This window comes from Euprymna scolopes, chromosome 23, assembly GCF_053919585.1.
Source record: "Euprymna scolopes isolate OS-2025 chromosome 23, ASM5391958v1, whole genome shotgun sequence".
Classification (NCBI taxonomy): domain Eukaryota; kingdom Metazoa; phylum Mollusca; class Cephalopoda; order Sepiida; family Sepiolidae; genus Euprymna; species Euprymna scolopes.
The window spans coordinates 113,981,695-114,000,057 of record NC_136504.1 but is presented as its reverse complement, the minus strand read 5'-3'; the positions used below and the strand labels follow the sequence as shown (position 1 = coordinate 114,000,057).

General features: G+C 32.2%; 1 protein-coding gene across 1 annotated transcript in view; it reads left to right on the top strand.

Annotated features, from left to right (window-relative positions):
* LOC145246134 (disintegrin and metalloproteinase domain-containing protein 12-like) overlaps window positions 1-18,363 on the top strand; it is a 483,466-nt gene that overhangs the window by 386,031 nt on the left and 79,072 nt on the right. The window contains exon 3 of the mRNA XM_080107984.1: window positions 11,638-11,714. Coding sequence (XP_079964110.1) covers window positions 11,638-11,714 — 77 coding nt within the window. The remainder of the gene's footprint in view (window positions 1-11,637; window positions 11,715-18,363) is intronic.

Here is an 18,363-nt window from a genome sequence, read left to right as displayed (position 1 = left end):
CATTTCCATATCATGCTAACGAAGCCGAAGGTCAAACACTCACAGCACATTGGCATTTGCAGAGAATCATAGATTTGCCAGAAATACGAAGCCTCAAGTCTTGCCAAAGATAATTATTTAACTATGAAAACCAAAAAATAAACAAAGCAAATTTTTATTGGTTAAACTGTTAATTTGGTTTAATTAGCATTTCTGCCTTACGGCATATCAACGCTAAAACTAACTATTACAAACAATTTGCTGCATACGATTAGATGAACACAACTTTACTATTATGTCTAGCAAGACTACCCGGCATTGCCGGGAGCAAAAGTGTAACATTTGTATTAAAACTTCTCTCTCTCTCCTACTCCTATCTATTTGGCTGTTAAGGGGTCAAAGTTCAACGATTTGACTTTTGAGAACTCTGCCAAACTCTTCCGACAATTTTGGGTCTAAAAACTCGAAATTTTAAATATAGATTCCTTGAACATGGATCTAACTTAACTTGATTTGAGCCCAAAACAATAAATGTTAAGGGGTCATAATAGGGGTCAAAGTTAAAAAAATTGACCTTTTTTTTTTCTCAGCATACACCTCCAAACACCCGGGCAACCATGCTAGTATATCTATAAAAGTGAACGTGTCTGTGTGTCTGTCTGTGTACATTTCCCTACGCAATAACTCTGTCAATTTTCAGTCTACAGGATCGAAATTTGATATACAGGGTACTGAGATTTGGGAAAATCTATGTGATTGGTTTTTGGCCAGAAATTTGGCTGTTAAGGGGTCAAAGTTCAACGATTTGACCTTTGAAAACTCTACCAAACTCCTCCGACAATTTTGGGTCTAAACATTTGAAATTTTAGGTATAGATTCCTTGGACATGAATCTAACTTAATAAGTTGATTTGAGCCCAAAATAATAAATGTTAAGGGATCATCATAGGGGTCAAAGTTAAAAAAATTTTTGACCGCTTCTGTCTCTACCAAATTACTCAAACAATTTCTGGTCTAAACATTTAAAATTTTACATAAAGGGTATTCAGAGATAGGGCAAGCTTTTTAATTGGTTTGGGTCGAAAATTTGAGTTACCAATATATAAATGTATGTATGTATGTATGTATGTATGTATGTTTGCATGTCTACCAAAAACTTTCGACAGAGACAACCAATCTTTACAAGATCAGTATTGTTTTGAAGTTCGACCTTTCAGACGACAAATATCGTAAATTGGCTAAAATCATTAATATCTTCACCTTCAACTGGGCAGTTTTCTACGGGGGGAGGGGGTTGCTTTTTTTTAAAGTCATCCTCTCCTTTCAATTGTTTAGCCTTAATTAAAACGTAAGTCACTTCTGGTTTTTATTTTAATTTACGTTACAAATAAATAATCAATGCAACAATAAAACGTATTGTTTTACTGTGTACATTTTCAGCGTCCCAATATATCAAAATTTGAATTTAACTTTAAGTATTATGATATCTGTTCAGTGCACATTTACCTATAAATATGGCAAACCACTTATAATTCAATGGCTGTAAGTTTTTTTTTTTTTTTTCAAAAATAAACAATTATAAACAGAACGACTCATAGAAATCTATCTATATTCTTTTTTCATGTTAATATACTTTCATAGAAATGTTTCTGTTATGTCACAGAAAACTATTTTCTTTACATCACAAGTGTCACGCTCATACATTAATTCCATAGCTAATATAACATACTGACCCAATAGGTCACGGGTAGTCTAGTATATCTATAAACGTAAGAGTGTGTGTGAGAGAGAGAGAGAGGACATCTGTAAAAAAAAAAAAAAAGGGGGCTGCTAAGGGGTTAAAACTGAAAAATTGGTACGTAAGAGTCATCGAATTTTTATCTGTTTGCAACTGTTTCATGAATGCACATGCACGTTCACATGACAGCTTCCTTATGTTATGGATAAGTAGGTTTGAAAACACTTAAAGATTGTGTCAAGCTGGTTTAATGGTTATCATACTTGACTCAGTGTCTTAAGGTTTTGATTTCGATCTCGGCTCGAGTATTTTTTTTTACTTACAAGAAGTGACCTATTTAGAAAGACCTAATACTCGCATGCATGTGTTTCACTTTTTCCGTTTTTTTTTTAACTTCTTTTTTTTATTTATTTAAACTTCATTTAACGCTATGTTTAATATCTACAGTATTTCTGTTTATGAGAAATGTGCATTTATTAAAATATAATATTCATGCATATTTTACAACCGGGAAACGCCAAGCGGCCTGCTAGTATAACAGATAAGAATTAATATAAACAGAGGCTGAAAATCCAATATTTTTCGACTATAAACTAGTTTCCTCATATTAGAGTTGAAACCGACGGTACTGATGTTTTTCTGACCTATAAAATTTAAATATATATATATATATATATATATATATATATATATATATATAGTAGGTATTGTTTTTTTACATTTACTTTTGTATAATGCCGGCTTTTTCTCCTTTCCTGATGAGTAGCATTTAGCTTCGAAATGCCATGGTTTAAAGTAGGCACCGCCAAAAATGGCCGCAAAATCAAGTTGTTGTTGTTTTTTAAAACGAAATTACGTTTATTAAAATCCATTATTTCTGAGTAACTTTTTTTTTCCAGAAAGATAAAACCCTGAATTTTATCATATAGAAAACAGAATAATGTAAAACTTTTTCTACTATTTTTAATTCAATTTTAAATGTTAAATTTTCCCAAAAAGTTAACAATTGACATTTTTTGTCTTGCACAAAAAACGTACTTAAATATTTAAAAAAAAAGGGTTTTTGAAATAATTAATTAATTTATTTATTGTCTAACTAAGATTTAGGATGATTTTCTAAGAGAATATGCAAAAATATTATAATATAAGTACCTGAATTTCAAATAATTCCACTTATTCATATAGGTAACCAGATATTCGCGTTGACGTAGAGTTCAGATCGACTCTGTTTACGTTTTCGTCTGATAAAAAGCAAACTATGGAAGACCAAACAGGCAAAAAAAAACTTATTTTTCAGTGACGAAAATTTCAATGTATTATTAAGCTGAGGCTGGCCAGTACCAGATGGGTGACCATTTGTATGCGTTTGGTTTTTAATGTGTATGTGGGCCAAACTCCCCAAAATGGGGGGGGGGGCAATTTAAAGCAGAATAAAAAAAAATTATTTCAGCGCGTTTGGTCCACCATAGTCAAAGGCGGCAAACGTTTTCAAACGGGATCGAAAAAAAAGATGCTATTTTTAACACAAAGGGCACAATATTTATCGAATTTTTTGGGGGGGTATCGATTATTCAAAGCATGCCCTGTTTAATAATGGTCATGCATTATTCGGCTCGCTAAAAAGAAATTGTTAATTTATTTATCAAAAATTTTAAAATAGCTTTTTTCGTATAAATATTAAAAAATTTTTTTTTTTGTTTTGCTTAACTTAAATTAATTATTTTACTTAACATATTCACCGAATTTCACACTTCAAAACTCAAAAGCGGGATAATTAAACACAATCGAAGTTCTGATATTCAGACGTCAAAATAAGGTATGCAAACAATTTTTTTTTTTTTTTTTGAATCTATAATTCTGTCCCTTACAACACAATATGTTGATTTCAGTCTCAGATGATTATTTTAAGCATATTTGTTCCCACTTCAAAACAAGGGGGGGTTTTGTAAGCAAAAAAAAATATATATATAAATATCGTTTATGAAAAATAAGTACACTGTTATAAAGTTCATTCTTCTCCTAATAATCGCTGAAAATTTCGTATTGATCGGATAATTACCTGATTTTTGGTAGATTTTTAAAAAGACGGTCCGTCAAAAAGTACTGACCTGCCCCCCCCCAGTTTTGGCGGTGCCTAGTTTAAAGAGATTGCTCCTTATTACTTTTTCTGTAACCGTAATTGACTTAATAATGTAATAAATTTCCTATGTAACTTTACGCTTTATCTTAACTTTTTCTGTTGTATTCTCTCTCTCATATATATATATATATATTCGACTTTTAGCTCGTTAAAAATGAGCAAAAGTTATATCCCGTTGACTTAGAATTATTGTTTTATGCCAAATTGATGGTTAAATATGATTAAATTTGTACTAATTTTTGCATTAAATACTGATCCTACTAATCGCTAATTGTGTATTGAATGGGTACCATAACACTCGGTTAGCTGTACCTTATCGTAACAAAGGTTCATACACAATTTCAGCCAGATCGGCCTAGTAGTTTTCAAGAAAAAAACAGGACAAGCAGACAGACAAATTAAGCAAAATATATGCTCGTTTCAATTTTTGACTTGTGATAAGACATTTATTTTAGGTTGATTATGATCAAATTCTGATATCAACAAGATATCTTTTTTCTTTATAAGTGTGCCATTTTTCTCGTTGTGGGAGTTTTTTTTAGTTACTATTTTCAGTGACGGCTGTTCATTTTTTTAATCTTGGTGTTTTTTTTTTGTTTTTTGTTTTTTTCTTAAGTATATTTTGTGTCTGTATGCATAAAACATCGGTGTTATGTTAAAGAAAAACGTCATTCATCAATATGATGGATTGGTTGTAACTTGATTTTCACACACAAAAAAATCCAAGTTGAAAACTTGAAATTTTCGCCTTATTATCAAATTGTTTCTGTCTGTGTTTCAAATAAAAATAAGAATAGTTATAAAGTCATTAAAATAAAAATAGTTAAAGATTGGTTCAAATAAAAATGGTTAAAAGTAAATAAAATAAAAATGGTTCAAAAGTGATTGAAATAAAAATGGTTAAAAATTGGTTAAAATAAAAATGATTAAAAAGTGGTTAAAATAAAAATGGTTAAAACGTGATTAAAATAATGGTTAAAAATTGGTTAAAATAAAAATGGTTAAAACGTGATTAAAATAATGGTTAAAAATTGGTTAAAATAAAAATGGTTAAAACGTGATTAAAATAATGGTTAAAAATTGGCTAAAATAAAAATGGTTAAAAATTGGTTAAAATAAAAATGGTTAAAAAATTGGTTAAAATAAAAATGGTTAAAATTAAAATAAAAAATGGTTAAAAATTGATTAAAATAAAAAATGGTTAAAAATTGGTTAAAATAAAAATGGTTAAAAATTGGTTGAAATAAAAATGGTTAAAACGTGATTAGAATAAAAATGGTTAAAAATTGATTGAAATAAAAATTGGTTAAAATAAAATGTGTTAAAATTAAAAATGGTTAAAATAGAAGTGTTTAAAATAAAAATGGTTAAAGCAAGAAAGTGTGCAACACAGTAATGAAGATGCTGCTAAAAAAAAAATAAAAATAAAAATAAAAGCAAATTCCGATTTGTTTTAGTTTTCAATCCGGGAAACAACTTTCTGGTAGACCAAATAAATGAGCTTTTATTCGTTTTGTGTTTCAATAACTCTCAAACATGTTTAGGTGGAAGGAGGAGGGGGAAATAAACATGGTATTTGCAGCTGTACCCTTCGCCCTCTCCCCAAACACGCACACATTAAATAAAATATATATATATATATAGTTTTAATATGTGAGTCTTTGTCATCCGTATTCCCCCTCTCTTCTTGTACTATATTATTGGTTTTTCACTTCCTCGCTCTCCTTATTCACACACTGGATATCTTATGACATCCTTTTTTTTATTTTATTTTAGGGTGTGGCCCTTACAGAATTGCCTGACTATTTGGTTTCATTCATAGAGCAATCTTTAGTAGGTATGGAGAAAGGAATATGGCAGATTAGCGGCTTTTGGTGTTTTGAAAGGAATAACCAAAATTCTTGACTTTATGTCTTTTGAAGAATATTAGGAAAGCAGGAACATTTTTAGCTTTCGAAAAAAAAAAAAAAAAAAATGATACTGGAGTTGATTTCTTCCAATGGAAATGGAGTTTGGGTGGGGGATATTTTTTTTTTCTGAAATAATTCTGGGTATGACCTTAAAAAAACATTCAGTGGTGAGTTCCCATTGGGAGGGGGGGTCGGTGTTGCCTCTTAGTTACCATTTCTCCTAGGTTTACTTTAGCCCAGAGTGGTAATACCTGTTAGGATCAGACTGTCTGAAGATATTGGCTTCCTGATCAAAAATGCACCAAACATTGATGGTACTGTTTTTCTATCTCTTTCCCTTTGCAAAACTCAATCATGTTCTGCATATTCAAAAACAAAAATAACAATTTACCTTTACAAAACAACCAAACCAAATACTATGAATAAATATATGAAAATATAAAGAATTTGAAGAATAAAAACTTTCAAGATTACTGGATTCAACATTAAATAACCTGAAAAAGGGTTGATATGCCGTAACAACAGAACAACAAACCAAACATCATGAATAAATATTTGAAAATACAAAGAACTTATAACAGGAAAAAAACAAAACAAAACATTTTTTCAAAATTACTGGATTTGTCATTAAATAACCCCCCCCAAAAAAAAATGATATGGCATAAACCAAAACAACCATGAAATACAGAACTTAAGAATTTTCGTATCTTCAATCTTGTTTAGAACAAAAACATTCTTTTCCCAAAAAGTTATAAATTGCTGTAGACTACTGGATATTAGAACAATATTCTACTAATATTCTACTAGCATGACCCGTGGAAATTCCACAGAACGAGAAATATATTTAATCAACAAATATGTTTTTGATTAAGCTGATATTTTCTGGACAGCGAAAAAAAAAAAAAAAAATGAGTTTATTAACAACGTCGGGTCTTCCTGCTAGTGTGTGTGTGTGTGTTTATCCGTGCCTAAATCAAAACGTAGATTCCATGAACAAAGCTTCTTTCTTAGAACTGCACAGCTGTGGAACTCTCTGTCGCTTGCTTGTCCCCCTCCCCGAATTCAATTTGGATGTCTTCAAGTCCAACACAAACAAATTCCTGATGAACCGCCCCCTTAAGTAATGACACCTATCAAATCCCCAATACTATCTATTACTACGATACTATCCCACTGATTAGTGTACATACAATAACCCTTATCCCCGAGTGGCTCCTGGGCCTTGATAAGCGGTGACCCCCCATGAAATATATATATATATATATATATATATATGCTGTCCAAAAAGTCACTGAAGGGTTTTGAACTTCAATAGATTCTTTATTTTTGATGATATCTTTCTGTAATTTTAACACGATCTGACAAAGATATTGGGAAGATTATTTTAAAAAAATGCAAAATTCAAACAATTTTTATTTATGAAAAATAATGTCTTTTAAATGTTGCATATTTTCAGCTTCGCATATTTGGGCTCTCTCCAAAACATTATTCATGACAGATTGCAGAATCGCCGGATTGCGATTTAACTTCCCTTATTTCGTTCCTTATGCTTTCCCTTCAATTCTTGCAGGGTTTAGGGTTTGTTAACATAGACAATTTCTTTAATTCGAACTGTGTTGTGAGTTAGGCTGTCTCTTATATGAAAATGCCGTCGATAAGTTCTTTAAGCCAAAACAATTGACCCCTGATTTTGGTAAAACAATTTCACAACTTACGTACATTGTTCAATGCTATATTTATCAATAATTTATATCTAAAATATCTGTAATAGAGATAAACAAAAATCATTAATAGTTAAATGACAAAGATTTTCAACCATTCAGCGACTTTCTGGTGGACACCCTGTATATATGTAGATATATATACAATACACACACACATATATATATATATATATAATATATATATATATATATATATATATATATGTATGAGAGAGAGAGAGAGATTGTCGTAATTGTCTGTATTTTTGAGATGAGGTGTTTTCATTGATTGAGATTGTCGGACTAACTTCCTCATCTTGGTTTTTATAGTCACAACGTTTCGGCCGTTTTGCCCTCCGGCCTTCATCAGGTGTTTTGTATCGAACTGGGGAACCATTTGTTAGGAGTCTCGAACTCAACCCTTTATTATTATTACGGGGGTACCGTGTTCGGACTCCAGCTAGGCTTTGGCACATAGTTGCTGATTCTCTGTTTTGAATGTTACTTTTTTGGACACCTATGATAGAGAGAGAAAACCTTGAATAACAACATAGGTTTAACATTAACAAAAAAAAAAAACAACTAAGAATTGTCCTAGTGACATATGGCCGAGTGGTCCTAGACGTTGTATCAAACTTTACAGTTACCCAAAGGTGCTGAGTTCAATCCTGAACGAAGGCAGTGAAAAGTAACATTCAAAACAGAGAATCAGCAACTATGTCCCAAAGCCTAGCTGGAGTCCGAATACGGTACCCTACCGTAATAATAAAGGGTTGGGTTCGAGACTCCTAACAAATGGTTCCCCAGTTCGATACAAAACACCTGATGAAGACCGGAGGGCAAAACGGCCGAAACGTTGTGGCTATAACAACCAAGATGAGGAAGTCAGTCCGACAATCTCAATCAAAGAGAGATTGTCATTCATTTGTGCCCTTCCCAACTTAAAAAAAAAAAAGTGAAATCATCGTAAATGTGAATAAAAGCCTTTTACTTTTCATTCATTTATTAGCAGGGTGATCCAACATTGCTTGAGATTGAATGAGGATCATTTTAAAAAATTCTTTTTTAACTCCACCCTCCTTCCTTATCCCATTTCGTTTCTCTAATACGAAGCAGAAAACTCTTTGAATTGGTATCTTATACATATAATTTCAATTTCGTTAAAATCAAATATACGCATATTTAAAGTTTATGGGTGGGGGGGGTATGCCTTCATAACCCTTAGGTGTACACTTATAGATTCGGCAACATTTCCGTTGCCTTCTCCCCGTAAATTTTACATAAGAATGTACATTTAGATTTTATGTAGATTTTCTTTCTTTATATTATACCCACAAACACTGAGTTTTATATATCTTTGCTTGCATGTAAAAGGCAATTTGTCTATGTGTGTCTGTATCTGCGTGTGAGTTCATTCCCCATGGACTCTAAAATGGTCGAGTCGATTTTTTAAAATAAATTCACGCAAATGTACTTTATATATATATGGGAATGTTCTTAGATAGGTCTTGTATTGGAATGCATCTGGTAAATATCAAAAGTCAATAATCAGAAAAATCCGATTTTGACCAAAGTTAACACCCTTATGTAGCCTATCATCACAAGTGGATTTGAGAAGTTTTATCACTGCACAAACAGAAGAGGCCAGGATATAAAATCAATAGTAGGTTCTTTGATATGACAGGGGCGCATTCGAAATGAATATTTCTGTTTAGAGCACAATTGAACTTGACGCATTTTAAACTTTAATTTAAGTCATTATATAAACTAATTTTATAAAAATTAACAGTAGGTTCTCTACAGTGCAATGTAAACTATAATGTATTGTGGACTGTGTCACTGCAAGAAGGCATGTGAATCTTCCTCCTGGTGCACTGCAGTGCGTCTCTGACTAGAGCAGGCAATCAATCAATCGATTTGATTGAAAAATGAGCAATTTCACTGATATCGATGACAACATTATTAGAAGGAAAGAGACGTTGTGAGCCTGCCTCTGTTTTATCGTTATTTTCATGCAAGTGCTCGTCTGAGCTCCAATCTATGGTCCCTCCTCGCCAAACATTCACGAGAAACACTCGTTTGGTTGAAAAGCACTATCAATAATTTCACCCACTCTTTATTTGAGCCTAAACCAAAACATAGATTCTATGAACAAAGATTCTTTCTTAGAACTGCCCACCTGTGAAACTCTCTTCCGTTTACCTGCTTTCCAGCTGACTACAATATGGCCGTCTTCAAGTCCAATGTAAACAAGTTCTTGAGTTGTTTCCCTAAAGTAATCCAATTTTATCAAATTTACACTTCTAATGATTACTATGATATTGTCCTTTTGACCACTGTACACTCTTTAATCTTTATCCTCGAGTGGCCTCTGAGCCTTGATAAGTGGTGGGTCCCTTGTAAAAAAACAAAAAAAAAAACAGTGTGAAACATTTGTTGATCCTCTTTTAATCCCAGGCAACGGCTGACCTCCTTGCTAGTATTTTGTATCTGTAGACGATTTTTTTTCTATTCAATCCATAGATGGGGCACTGATATGTACTACCACTGCTCCGAATCAGTGGACCTGGAAGTAGTGAAAACAAAAGGATGACTCCACACTTCCTAAATAGGGTCCTCACCAATCGATGACTTCTAAGTGATACTACGGTTGAGGGGCAATTTATAAAGTTTGCGGCCATGGAAAAACGTGCAAAAAAGCTGTTTAGGCATTGAAAAATAGCTTTATGTTGTTCTCACCTGACTACAACTTGGACGTCTTCAAGTCCAACATAAACAAACTCCTGACAAACCGCCCCCTTAAGTAAGACACTCTATCAAAACCCCCAAAACTAATGATTACTACAATACTATCTCATTGATTACTGTACACGCAATAACCCTTATCCCTCAGTAACCTTCAGGCCTTGATAAGTGGTGACCCCATGTAATTAAAAAAAAATATTGCGAAATAAGGAAGCATTTCTATTTAAAATCGAGTTAGTATAATGCATCTAAAATTGAGAAAAGCATGCTTGAAAAGTGTTAACGTTATGTGAAAGAAGCTGAAGAAAAACAAAATGGCAACCGAATTTGAACTGATGTCGTGTTTATCTCATAGGGGAACTCAAATTTTAACTCAAAATGATTCCACAGCAAATAATATCAATTAATATTTATATATATATATATATATATATATATATATATATATATATATATATATATATATATATATAGGTAACTATCTCTATATATTTTTAAATCAAATTTATTATGTAAATTCAAAAAATATATATTTTTTCTACTCATTTCTATCTCTAACCTATACTAATTTTCTTATAAATTTTAAATCCAAACCTTTTATTTCAATTTTTCAGATTCATCTGCCTTACTTTTAATGCTAGGTTTATTTTTGGTGTCTTTTAAATTCAATAGAAATCCTCCTAAATTTGCTGATGAGGAGACCGTGCTTACCAAAAAAACTATGTATAATTGTTCTACGTGACTTCATGTATACCACAAATAAAAAGCACGGATTTCCGAAACGATCGTACAGATAATGTACTTTGTTGTTGTTCCTTCTTATGAAACTGATTTTTAATTTAATTAAAATTTGATTTTTAAATTAAAAAAATTTTTTTTTAATTTTTAAATTATAAATCACATTACTTAATATATATATATATATATATATATTAGATTGACGAGAAAGTTCTTATGGTTTTTAGCTTTTAAATTCAGATGAACATATCTCAGCTGAAACAAAAAAATATTATTGAGAGAAACAAGCACCATCAGAATTAACACACTTTTGCCAATGCAAAACTAGTAAGAAAAATGTGCAATTTTTTTTTTTTCATTTTGCATTCAACATTCTTAAAAGAAGACATAATTGTTTTAAAATGATTGTAATTTAAATGATTGAAAAACGCTCTTTGTGCAAAGTAATGAAAAACTTATTTGAAAATTTATCATTTGAAATCAAAATTTAAGATTCTGCAAGAACTTTCTAGTCAACCTAATATGTAAAAAAAAAAAAAAAAAATTCCTTAGAATTAAAAAAAAAAAAAGATTCTCTTTAAGACTTTCCTTTGTTCTCAGACCGTAATATGTTTTGCCTTGTTCTTTAAATGAATTATTTTTTTTATTTACATTTTCCTTTTTTTTTTTTTTTTTTTTTTTGCAGAACAAACATTTAGAAAGTATTTTAATTGTCATCCCAACCCAGAAAAAAAAGTTTTTGTTAAAACTTCACAAAAACAAGTAAGTACCGAAATGGATTTGTGATTCTTCACGCATTATCTTATTACAAAGGTCATTCCAAAAGTAAAGCCTCTTATTTTTTTTTAACTAAAAAACTAAAACGTTGGAATGGTACCATTAAAACAAACAAGCTTTTGTGCTTCATAATTTATTTTTCTACATAGTCACCACCATTCTCAATGAACTTTTGCCAGTCATGAATGATGTCCCGGTCGTAAAAGTCCAGAGCGTATTTTGTCACTCACATTTCTGTTGCCATCTCCTAACTGTGCTGACATCAACTGCATTGACTTCATAAACGTTCAACAGGCGCCGTTTAATGATCTGTTTAATTTTTTCTGCATGGAGGAATTCAATTATGCATTTCTTCTTTTGTCGCACATCCATGATAGAGGTTGCTTTGTTAGAGTCTCACATCGTCAATATCTGCAATACAGGGGGTGTCCTTTGTCTTTCGAGACTGAACAGAGGCTTTTTTTAAATGTTTTTTTTATTTTTATTTTAATAGTGATAAACTCCTAAGTAAATGAATCTTGACCCAGTTTGTTTTTTTTGATCCTATAAATATAAATGCTTTCCAAGCACTTATATTTATAGGCTTTTATAGGATTTATAGGATTTTATTTATATTTATAAGATTTTATAAATTTTGTCAGAAATGGATCAATTTAACTTGTTTTGAACAATTTATAAAAGTTAGTAATTCTGTTTTTTTTTCTAGTTTTTTCTAGTCCAATATTATTATCACATTTAATTAATGTTTTTCTGGCTTATTTTACTGTGTCAATTTCTGGTTTTGTAATATTATATTTTGTAATATCGGATGTAATCATGCCTATACGCATTTTATTTTCTTTAATAAATTGATAGGTGCTTTTTCTTCTGATGAGTTAAGGGCAAAATAAATTCATTGATTGATGTAATAATTAAATTAATAATTTTGTGCTACGAAACAGATACCGTTAGAATTGTGAATGCCAACGTATTTGAAGGAATAAATTGTAAGATGGTTAACATCATGAAATTTGGACTCTTGACTTTTGTAATTTATTTGTTAAATGCTCTGTAATTACATTGAGCTTCATAAATTAAAGGATTGTTGAAAATAAAAGGTGAAATATAATTGGGGGGGAAAAAAATGTTTCCAAATACAGATAGTTCACCTGTTAGCTGTCCTACATGCCCTGCTCCTCTCGTGTTTTTGTGCGAATTGCCCAACATGTCTTCTGTGGTTGATGTCTCGAAGACTAAGAAAATCAAAGAATTCTCTAACAAGTAGTTCATAAAATCATTTTCTAACACAAATAGCTCATAAATGAGAAATTCTGCTTTATACAGTAGATGCCATTAATAGTGCTTTATCATTGGTAAGAATTGTTTATATTACAAGAAATACTCAAGAAAAAAAGTACATTTTCCACTCTCTCTCTCTGTATATGTATATATATATATATATATATATATATATATATATATATATATAGTCATCCACATACAGTACTGTTTTGCTGTATCACAGCGCATCAGTGCAGCTAGACAAGCAACCACCTCAAGCCAGGATCGAAACTTGACCGCCCGAATGACAGTCAACACTTCTCACCATTACGCTAATTGGCTGCTGCTATGCAGGTAGTGAACTAGGAATGGTTTTACATCGTCCAAATACCTAAGCTCGATTTGTTTACGCAAAGAGCATCGCTTAATATGCTAATGGAAGTTCTTATATAACTGCCCAATATACTCAACCCAAGATAGGGAGCATTATATATATATATATATGGATAGCTTGCCTCATCTTGCCTTGCTACATTAGCTGTCGGACACGTGCTGCCACAACCCTGTCTTGGGGAGAGTCGCTCAACACTTGTTCTGTGGTTGAATTCTCAAAGGCTAAGAGAATGAAAAAATTCTCACCGCTCGAATTCCGCTGAAGATGATCCACAAGTTTTAAGATCAACCGAAATCACGGCTCACACATTCTAACACAAGAAATTCTGCGTTTTACGCAGTAGATGTCATTAATAGTGCTTGATCATCGGTAAGAATTGTTTATATTACAAGAGATGCTCACGAAAAGTACATCTTTAAATTTCGTACTCACATGAAACTATCTCTTTCAACAGAAGCCTGTTCAACAAGTTTAGGGTTAGTGTTTTTTCGGTACGAGTATATATCTATATATATATATATATATATATATATATATGGAAATGTATAAAAAAGAATACGAAAAGTATAAAAGCTTATAACTTTTCTTTATTCATTTTCAAGTGGTGACGTGCAGGAATACAAAATAATATTATGAAAAAAATTAAAAAGCCTTTTTTTTTTTTTTTTTTGCAAGTACATAATTTTCGACCTATCCGTCAGTCTTCATCAGTGTAATGAAAGTGATGAGCATACAAGGGGGAAAAGGAAGAAGGAGGAGGTATAAGCCAATGAGAAGGTGCCACATCAGTTTTAAATATATACACATATAAGTACGCACATACACACAGTACATATACACACACACACAAGTACGCACATACAGTACATATACACACACATACAGTACATATGCACACACATACACAGTACATATACACACACACACACACACACATTACATATACACACACACACACACACACACATATATGCACACACAAGAAAATCAAATTAAACTGTAAATTAGAATTTACAACAATTTATTATTCAACAAGAAATACAAGTTGAAAACTTAAAAAATTTTTCCTTATTCCATGGAATTTCAAAGAATGGCTTTTATCCTCAGAGGAAAGTAGCTAGCATGGCAAATGTTCATCTGAGCTCCAATCTATGGTCCCCTCTGTCCTGACTTTCACGAAAAACACAATCATCTAACTGAAACCACTATCAATAATTTCACCCACTTTTTCTCTGTGCCTAAACCTAAACGTAGATTCCATGAACAAAGCGTCTTTCTTAGAACTGCACGCCTGTGGAACTCTGTTTCGTTTTCCTGCTTTCTGACCGACTACAATATGGTTGTCTTCAAGTCCAACGTAAACAAATTTTTGATGAGCCATCTCCTTAAGTAATCCAATTTACCAAATTTCCATTACTAACGATTACTATGACATGTTCCCTTTGATCACTGTACACTCATTAACCCTTATCCTCGGGTGGCTTCCAAGCCTTGATAAGTGGTGACTCCTTTTTAAAAAAAAATAATAATAATAATGATAATAATACACAAATGCAAAGGTTAAACTGTTATAGTTGGCCTATGAATATGATTTTGTTAATTACTTTCCTCTGAGGATAAGAGTCATTCTTTGAAATTCCATGGAATAAGGAAAATTTTTAAGTTTTCAACTTGTATTTCTTGTTGAATAATAAATTGTTGTAAATTCTTATTTACAAAGTTTAAAATAATTTTTTTTATATCAATGCTCTATATCTCGAATATTGAGCTTTTTCACCCGGTTAGGATTATCCTATAAATATTATTATTAATATTTATACTCGCTTTTAAGTTTACAGAATTATTCAGTTTGTCAATTTGAAAATTGTTTTTGAATCTATATATATATATATATATATATATATATATATATATAGTAGCTTCCTTTAGTCTTAGCAGACTGATACCCAGTGTAAGGGTGCCTGCACATGGATTTTTTGTGGCAAGAGTTGCACAATCAGCAACCCCATTTCTCTTGCATCAACATTGTTAAATACCAGTGGCAAGTGGAAGTTCAGGACGACTGGAAACGATGCCGAGATAAGCAGAGGGCACATACAGTGCCTAGAATTCCCATCTGGTACTAGCCAGGCTCAACGTTGCTTAACTTCCGTGATCTGACGAGAATCGGTGTGTCAACATGATTATGCCATATATATATATATATATATATATATATATATATATATATATACACACACCGTATATTTCGGCATATAAGATGACCCTTAAAATTAAAAAAAAAATCATCTTTAAAAACAATATTTCATAAGCTACCGAGTGTTGCAATCTCTAGTCTAGGCTAAACAAACATGGTTTTCGTGATTTAGCAGTCGTCTTATACAACCGATATATGATAAATTTATGAAAATTTGCTCCAATTTTGTACCTCGTCTTATTTGACGGTCGCTTTATACGCCAAAATATACCCCCCCCCCATTCTGTAATATTTTCATGCAATTTCGATAAGAAAAAACTGGGGTGTTATGTTTCTTGGGTTGTGATCAAGACGTGTGTGCGTGTCGCTAAAGTTTGCAATATTTGCAAAATTTTCTCTTCCTATATTACATGTCGTTTCTCTCCTTCCATTTTTCTGGCTGGAATTCAGAGTGTATCCCTCCCCCCCCCTTTTTTTTTTATTTTAAATATTGTGAGAACATAAGTCCCACTTTTCCATGCCTCTTCATGTTGTAAATCAGCCCCTGGCTCCTGTCAACTTTATTCACACATTATTGCTGTGTTATTAGTCCAATTTCTAATGAAATACCGGGGATTAGTTCTGCCCTGCTTGTCATAACAAGCCTGTGACTACTCCCCTCTCTCCCTCCTCTCTCCCCTTTGGCCAACCGAGCCGGATTGAACAACATGACAGCATCTTCATACAAGGATACAGACACAAAACATTCTCCCCATCCAAAGTTTCATTTGCTGTCAGTTTTATAATTTAACTAGTTGTACTTGCCCCAGCGTTGCCCGGGAGATTTGTTTTTACTTTCATTCTCTCTCTTTTTTATACTTAAGAGTCACAACTTATCAAGGCCTGAAGGCAACTCGAGGGTAAGGATTTATTAATGTAAGGTGGTGGTGTAGTAATTGTTAATGGTGTAAGTTGGGTAGAATTTAATTATTTATAGAGACTTACATTGGATTTGAAGGCTGTCATGTTGTATTCAACTGGGAAGCAGGTCAGCGGAACAGTGTTCCACAGGTAGGCAGTTTTGAGAAAGAAGCTTTGTTAATGGAATCTGCATTTAGATTTAGGCACAGATAGAGAGTGAGGAAATCGTATATAGTTGTTGAAGCTAGTTGATTTTTTTTTTTTGTTTTTGTGAATTTTTGGTAAGATTTGTTTGTTTTGTTTTACGGCATATCAACCACTTTGGGGTCATTTAATGCCGAAAGGTTCGTTATGTTGTGTTAAATATTGGTTTGTTCTTCTTAAGGTTTTTTTTTTTTTTTGGGGGGGGGGGTCTTTCCTTATATTTTTGAGTATATTTTAGTTTCTTTCAGAAAATTGATAATTTTTTGGGGATCAATCTTGTTTAATATTGTTTTCAGATTTTTTTCTTGGTAATACTTTGTTCGGATTTGTTCAAGGTCAATGCAGTTTGTCAGTATATGGTGTATTGTGTAGGGTTCTTGACACGTTATACAGTTTGGTGTCTCCTCCCCTTTTAGTAGATGTGAGTGGGTGATGTGAGTGTGACCTATTCGCAGTCTGGTCATTACTACCTCTTCCTTTCTTGTTAACTTTTTGGTGTCTCTCGTTCCAATATTTGGTGTTATTTGGAATAGTTTGTTTTTGGTGCATGAGCTCCAGTTTTCTTGCCATTTTCTCTTCAAAAATGTGTTTATTTTAGTCTTTAGGTCTGTATAGGGGATTTTTCCACTTATGTGGTTTTGTTGCAGAGTTTCCTTTGCTGCCTTATCTGCTTGTTCATTCATGTATATGCCGATATGGCTTGGTATCCAGCAAAAGATAATGTTTTTTTTCATGGTTATGGCATCTATTTTGTTTAGCAATTTTGTAATAAGTGGGTTTGTCATTTTTTTTTCTTTTAGAGATATGAGTATTGAAAGTGAGTCAGTAAATATGATATATTTTTGATGGTCATCATTGGTTATTATATTCAGTGCCAAATCTATGGCTGTTGCTTCTGCGCTGAAAATAGAAGATTCGTTTGGGAGCCTTTTCTTTAGTTTTATTTTTTTGTGGATGGCTGCGCATCCTACTTTATCTCCATCTTTTGATCCGTCAGTGTAAATTTGTGTATATTCTTTGTATGTATTCTGGATGATAAGTAGTTCTTCATGGAAGGTTGATGGGTGGGTTTTCGTTTTGGGATATTTATTTAATTTTAATATTATGTGTGGTTGTTTGATCATCCAGGGTGGAGTTTTTGATTTGTTATATTTATGTATTTTTGTAATGTCCATTTGGGCTTCTGTGAGAAGGTTTTTTATCCGGAGGCTGTAGGGCTTGATATCTTCTTTCTTGTTGAAGAGATGTGTGTATTGTGGGTGAAGGGTACATTGATATGCAGGATTTGTTGGACTTGATACCAGCTTTAGGTAATATTGTAGCGCTAACTTCTGTCGTCTTAGAATCAGTGGAGGCTCGTGGGCCTCTATATAGAGGCTTTCTACTGGAGAGGTTCTAAATGCTCCCAAGGCTAATCTTAATCCTTGATGGTGGATTGTATTTAGTTCTTTTATGTAAGACTTCCTTGCTGCTCCATAGATGAAGCATCCATAGTCCATTTTAGATCTGATTAGAGTTTGGTATAATTTTAATAATGTGACTTTGTCTGCACCCCAATCGGTGTGTGCTAGGACTTTGATCAATTGCATTGTCTTTTGGCATTTTGCTTTTAAATATTTTATATGCGGTATAAAGTTCAATTTTTTATCAAATATAATACCTAAATATTTATGTTGGTC